Genomic DNA, 6,876 nt, shown 5'->3' with positions numbered 1-6,876 from the left:
AACAATATACATCCCCTCAAAAATCCATTCTTATATATCCTCTTTCATACTACATCAAGTTTAATAAATTTTATCCCATGGGTAATACTTTTCACTTTGACCTTGAAGATTTGTTCATAAGATAAACATCGGTCAAAAGTTTAAGATCACACATTTTAAAAATTATTGAGTGTAATTTCCCACATGTTTCTGTCTCAATACTCTTGTGCGAACCTTTATATACAAATGAAAAAAACGAATAAGCAGTGAGATCTTAATTAAAGATACTTAGCTTTGGACATGTTATTTTGAATTGTGATGTATTGGCACGAATGTTACGTAATTAAATTAACTCGTTGTTCAAATAACTATTTGGAAAAATAAATAAATTATATCATACATGAATCTTAAACATGCGAGGGACTAGATAAATCTTAATGATTTTTTCCAACAAAAGAAAAACGAAGAAGAAGAAGTTATACAAGTTACAACAAAACTAAAAACTGAACAAAAAAGTTGCAAACGTAACTTATCCTCAATCGGACATACAAACTAATAAATTCTTCTTTTTTCATGACATCAAAAAAGTAATTATTCAACTCGTTTATCATTTCTTATACCAAGCTTTGAGCCAATACATAACAAGAAATTAAACATATCAAAGTGCTTTCCCAAAATGAATTATACCAATTATTTCTAATATACATAGGCTATATGGTTCAATTAATTTTCACCATATTGTATCTCTTACACTTTGACTAAACAATCTCTACTACATTGGAGGATATAAATGGAGAAAACAAGCAGTAAAAAAATCCAAATTCACACCTATTTTGTGAGCAACTCTTATCGATATCACTAGACAGTAAACTCTGATCTCTTGCATGTTTGACTTATTTCTACGCATCTTTACTATGATAAAATTAACGTAAAACCACACTAACATTTTATTTTTATTTTTACAACCGAGAAGTGGGATCATATCCGTTAGCATGTCCATTCTTTTTAACAATATCAACATCATCTTCATCAACCATAAACCTCTTCCACAACCAATGTTGCTTCCACACCCTCTCCGTCATCTCCTCAATGGGAACATTCTTCGTCTCAGGCAACAAGAAGAAAACGAAGAACGACATAACGAAAATCCACCCCGAAAAGAACAAGAATATCCCATACTTGAAATGACAAAGCATTGAGAGAAATGCTTGTGCCATAACAAACGTGAAGAGCAAGTTAACACACACTGTAACACTTTGACCGGCTGAACGAGTTTCCAAAGGGAACGTTTCGCTAGGAATTAACCATCCTAGTGGGCCCCACGACCACGCGAAAGCCGATACATATGTGCAGATCATAACTATTACGAAGATTCCCCAACCGTGGCTAAGGTTGTTTGAAGTGTCCGTAACTTTGATACCGAGGATTATAGCGATTATTATTTGAGATAGTAACATTTGGACCCCGGCTTCTAGGAGGAGGATTCGTCGTCCGAGCTTGTCAACGGAGTAGACCGAGACTACGGTGGAGAGAACGTTGACGGCTCCGGTGATGACGGCTGAGTAAAGAGCTGCGCTGTTTCCGAACCCTAGTGTTGAAAATAAAACGGGCGCGTAGAACATAATGGCGTTGATTCCTGTGAATTGTTGGAATATCTGTTGCAAAAGAAAATAAAAATGTATTTGTCTATTCCGTAACATATGTGACATTATGTAACGATACAAAATGATATAATATAACACCAACAACGAAAACAACAACAATAACAACAACAAATATCTAGTGAAATCTCACAAGTGAGGTCTGGGAGGTTAGAATGTACGTCGCAGACTTTATCACTACCTCTGTTTCTGAAATACCCTCGGCTCAAGTGAGACAAATTCCGGTATAAAGAAGAAGACAAATGAAGAGAAAATCCAAACAGAAAAAAGTGCAAAAATAGCCAAAAACAACAATAATAAAATCATGTGGTAACCGAAATGTCATAAGCAACATACTATGGTAAATTATTATTAGCAAACAATAATAAAACATGATAAAAACAAGAACTATAATAATACAATATAATACTATAACACCGTTACATTATGAAACAATACGTAACAACCATTCAAACAAAGTGTAAGGACACATACATGTTAGTACTACGAACCTATCTTCCCTTATTTTATTAGTGTGACACAAGAAATTAAGCACAAAATTGAATACTTCATAACCAAGGCATTATGTGAAGAAGTTCAATTAATGGTTCATAATAAGTCAAACTAGTAACTTGAAAAATAATAAACACTTAATTAATAAACTGACCTGGAGGGCAACAGAGATGATCAATTGAGGTCTATTTTTACGTTGGAGTAAATTTCTGAAAGGGTGTTTGACTTCTTTAGCAACACGACTTGCCTCAACAAGTTCCAAGAATTCAGGTTCAATGTTGTCGGTACCTCGGATTTTTCGAAGTACTTCTTTGCCTTCTTCTAAATAACCTCTTTCAATCAAACTGTTTGGGGTTTCTACTACAAATAATGCACCCAAAGTCAACAAGACTGCTGGAAATCCTGCTAACCCTAATGACAATCTCCAACCCCATCCTCCACTAATTCTGCATTAACATCAAATTAGAAATATAAGAAATAGTTAATTAGTAGTCAATTAAAGGATTTATTCTAGCTATACCGTGAAATTTTATCATTTATTTGTCTGAGTTTGACTGTATGTGGGATTTCTGATAATAATGAAGACTTTTGAATATTGTGATTTTAAACTAAAGATTTACTTGATATACCAAAACGTCCTTCAAATATTATAATTGTAAACATGTCACATGAGAATGTGAAACTAAAAAAATTATTAAATACAGAAAATGACATTCATTTTTAAATGGAATAAAAGGAAAATAATTTGAAGCATAAGAAGTAGGAATATACTCCCACAAATACATGTTGATGGTTTAATCTTTTAATGGGTCCACTCTTGTTTGATAGACAATTCAAACAAACAAACAAAAACTTGCATTTATTAGGAGAAAATTTTTTGCCAATATACACTTTTTTTTATTTATCACATAGTGTAGTGGTAGTACTATGGTAGTTGAAAAGAAACAATTCCAGTCAAGTGGATGAAATAAAAACAATAAAGACAAGTACACAAAATATCACACAAAAGTAAATGAAGTGTCAAAATCAGACCCCAATTTTTTCTAATATAAAAAAATAGTCCCTTTGAAAAAAAGAAGAAATTATTAATTAATATAAAAGAGTCGTTAATCAAAGGCTCCAAGTTTTCAATCATGTGGACTACTCATGCAATTTTTGAAGACAAAAAAAATCAAATTAATGACGTTAACTTTTATTTGGTAGGACATCGTGGGTACGCAGTGACTAATATTAGTAATAAACTAGGGCCAAAAAAATTGACTAATGAACATTATTTTCAGTAAATTATAGGTAAACAAGTTACACGTGTAATCTTTATATATACTCCAATGTTAATAAAAACAAACATTTTTATTTATTTCTCAATTGGAAGTCAAGATCACATAATTGAACGTCATAATAAAATAAATATCAGATGCGAGTAAATTATTTTTCCCGAGAGGGGGAGAAACTTACTTGGCTGTTCCGTAGTTAACGAGGTTGGCAAAAAGAATACCAATAGTTACGTTAAGTTGGAACAAAATGTTAAGTCCTCCACGAATTCTTGTTGGTGCTATTTCTGATAAAAATAGTGGAACTGCCTGAAAATATTCATGCACATTAAATTTTAATTTTGAGATAAATAGAAGACAGAAAAATTTGGAAAGAATTTTTCATAAAATTAAATAAATTAATAAAATCAAAAAATTACTCAAATAAAATATTGAAAGAGCTTTCTCGTATAATCTCCATATGATAAAAAGGATTTTTTTTTCTTCACGAGTGACTTGCAAATCCTTTTTAAATAAAGTTTTATTTTATCAGATTCTTAAGAGGACACTCATGTGGAACATGTTAATTAACTTTAAGGTTTCTTTTAGTTAATGAAATGGATAAGATAAAAATAAATGTATTGTTCCTTTGGGAGCAAGCACACTTAAAAGTACGTGTATTATATGAAATATCACATGCATTTATCTTTAAAAAAACTTACTAACCTAAAAATATACTAGTCATATTTGACCCCTCAAGCTATCGTGTCAAAAATAGTAAACGTAACGGGTGAAAGGATAAGGATAAAAATAAATTAAGGTAAGTGGACAATGGACATCTATCAAAAAAGTAAAAGTGAGAAGTGATGGGCAAATGAATAAAGTTAGTAATTAAAATCAAAGAAAATAGCTTTGTAAAGTGGGAAAGTTACAAGGAAGCTGCCTATGGAGGACTTTTCTGGACAAAGACAAACCTTTCAGTCTCCACCTAAACTTTATTTATTTTCTTATAAAGTATGATTCTATAGGAGTCTAACTCACATGTGTAATACAAACAAAGTCCCTGACCCAAATTATTTAAAGCAAGAAAACAAAAAAGTTGGAAAATAGCTTTGTGAGATTTGGACTTGAAGAATTATATATACTCCCACTTTTTTAATTTATTTTTTTCCGGACACCACAAAATTAAAGATTCATTATTTTTTTAAAAAAAATTGATATTTTTTTAAACTTCATATCAATCAAAACATGATAAACAAATTAAAACGCTATAAATATCAAAGGTAGATCTTTCTCACCTACCCACCCACCCCCCTCAGTTGTGGACCCCGACGTCTCCCATTTTCCACAACATGGCCACCGTGGTATATGGCCGACCACAACTTCCGATTGTGACAAAAAAAAATTATTAAAAATAAGATATTCTTAAGTAGAGCAATCATATAAAAGATTCATGTGTAATTATTTTATTTCACACTCAATATTTAATATCTTTAAAAATATCTGATTAATCTTTAATCAATAGTACGCTATATATATACTACTTGTCTAATACCCAAAAAATAGGGACAGTTTTCTAAGAGAGGAAGTCTAATATACCCAACCAAACTATAAAAGAGAAAAAAATATATATTAAAAAAATACTAGCGTGGTCCTTGCACATGCAATGAAAATTGTATTAGGCCATTAGCCTCTTTATTTTATTTTGTATTTTGAACTATTAACGTTATATCATTATCACCCATCCCTTGTTGAGGGTTAGGTGGATTGAATTTAAGTTATAACTAGTGTAGAGCTTGTACATACCATACTCATTTATTAAAAAAAAAAAAAGATTAATGTTCTTGTATCCATTTCCAAAACGTATTTACTATAGCAGTCAAAAAATATTCAGACAAACGAGAATAATTAAGGACCAACCTGATTGCCGAAACCAACGCCACAACCAAGGAGAATTCTTCCAATAATAAGCATAGCTAAATCTTGAGCAGCAGCATTTAGTATAACTCCGACGATGAAAAAACAACCGGCGATTAACATAGTTAATCTCCGACCAAGTTTTCTTGTCGTGTAAGAAGCGAAAAACGTGGCCGTTAAACCGGCTAGATATAAAGATGAAGTAAATAATTGTAGGCCTTGATTATCGTATTTGCAGTAATTACTGTCTAAACCTTTTTCCTTTGTTCTCTTGTAAACCGTTGGGAAGAATTTTTGTAAAAATGGATCCATTGATGTAACACCACCTGTATTTTTCAACAACAAAAAAAACATTATTAATCGAATTTTTTTTAATAAAGTAATTCATATGTTCTTGATTTTTGATATGTTTTATTTGCGACACTGAATATGTTAATGTTATTGTTGTTGTTAGATCATTCATTATAAGTTGATTTTATAAATATTCAAAAAAAAAAAAAACAGTTTCTAGAGAGTTGGGAAAATCGCACTTGGTCGGAAAAGTTTAAATTTTTTCTTTTTCTTTTTGTACGAAAAAAGGTAGTATTTTTTTTTTAAAAAAAAAGTTTTTAAAAGCAATATTGCAGATTTTAGAAAGATTCAACCAAGTATGACTTTGGTCAGCATTAATTTAACCCATAAGGGTAAAAAGGGGAAAAAACAGAAAATTTAGCTTTTAAAAATATATTCCAACGGCTTTATTCAAATTTACATTATATATAAAAGAAATTTTATGTATGTACGTAAATATTGAATTTCTTTAATTTATTTGTACTATTTTATATTTCAAATCCACTTACTAAAAATCTTAATTTTGATACTGTTTAAATTGCACAGTGTTTTATATATACTCTATCGAGTAGATTCAGAAACAAAGAAAGGAAAAACTTTTAAGATTTATAGGAAGCTAAAAAGTGTTCAAGATTTTGTAACGTCATGATCATCATCATAATATAAAGATGGAAACTAAAAATAGGTTTATTAAAAGCAAAAAATAAAAAGCGATTATAATAAAAATATGAAGTACTAATATAATTTAATTACCAGAAACTCCAATATCATAACCAAACATGAGTCCTCCAGTAGCAGCCATAATACAAGAAATGATAACAATTGGTGTGATTTTAGCCTCGAAATGTGTGCCTCCATTACCGGAGGTCGAAAATCCTCCACCGGCCATTGTGTTACTAAGTTTTCCGGCTTCAAATGTAGTAGTTAATAAGAAAAAAGAAGATAATTTGTTATATAAGAAAAAAATGTAATGAAAGAGTTTGATATTTTTGTGTGATGAAATTATGGGGGCTATATATAGAGTAATGGGAAACAAAAAGAAAGAGAATTAACAAAGATGGAACCCCACGCCACTAAGTAGCTTTACACGTGGAATATAAATGAGTTGACTATATTAGTTTGTGAATATTATTTATTAAAAAGGTATATAGCAGTAAAAGTTTCTTGCTAGACGGCTGTGTACTAGTCAACTCAAACGTTTGTTAGTTTTTAGAAAATAATGTTCACATAACACATATGGTTGGCGC

The 6,876-nt window shown here is 30.7% G+C and overlaps 1 protein-coding gene across 1 annotated transcript; it reads right to left on the bottom strand.

The window, feature by feature from the left end:
- Positions 1–635: 635 nt before the first annotated feature.
- On the bottom strand, positions 636–6,621 carry LOC125839584 (sugar transport protein 13-like). Its single transcript, XM_049518573.1, has 5 exons — positions 6,383–6,621; positions 5,303–5,625; positions 3,588–3,712; positions 2,287–2,578; positions 636–1,634 (listed from the first exon to the last, which is right to left on the bottom strand). Exons 1-5 carry the CDS (start codon positions 6,516–6,518, stop codon positions 939–941), a joined length of 1,572 nt encoding a protein of 523 aa, XP_049374530.1. The 5' UTR covers positions 6,519–6,621; the 3' UTR covers positions 636–938.
- Between the last annotated feature and the right edge of the window lie 255 nt (positions 6,622–6,876).

This window comes from Solanum verrucosum, unplaced genomic scaffold, assembly GCF_900185275.1.
Source record: "Solanum verrucosum unplaced genomic scaffold, falcon-dt-bn FXZP01000306.1, whole genome shotgun sequence".
Lineage (NCBI taxonomy): Eukaryota > Viridiplantae > Streptophyta > Magnoliopsida > Solanales > Solanaceae > Solanum > Solanum verrucosum.
This window is presented reverse-complemented; position numbering and strand designations above follow the sequence as displayed.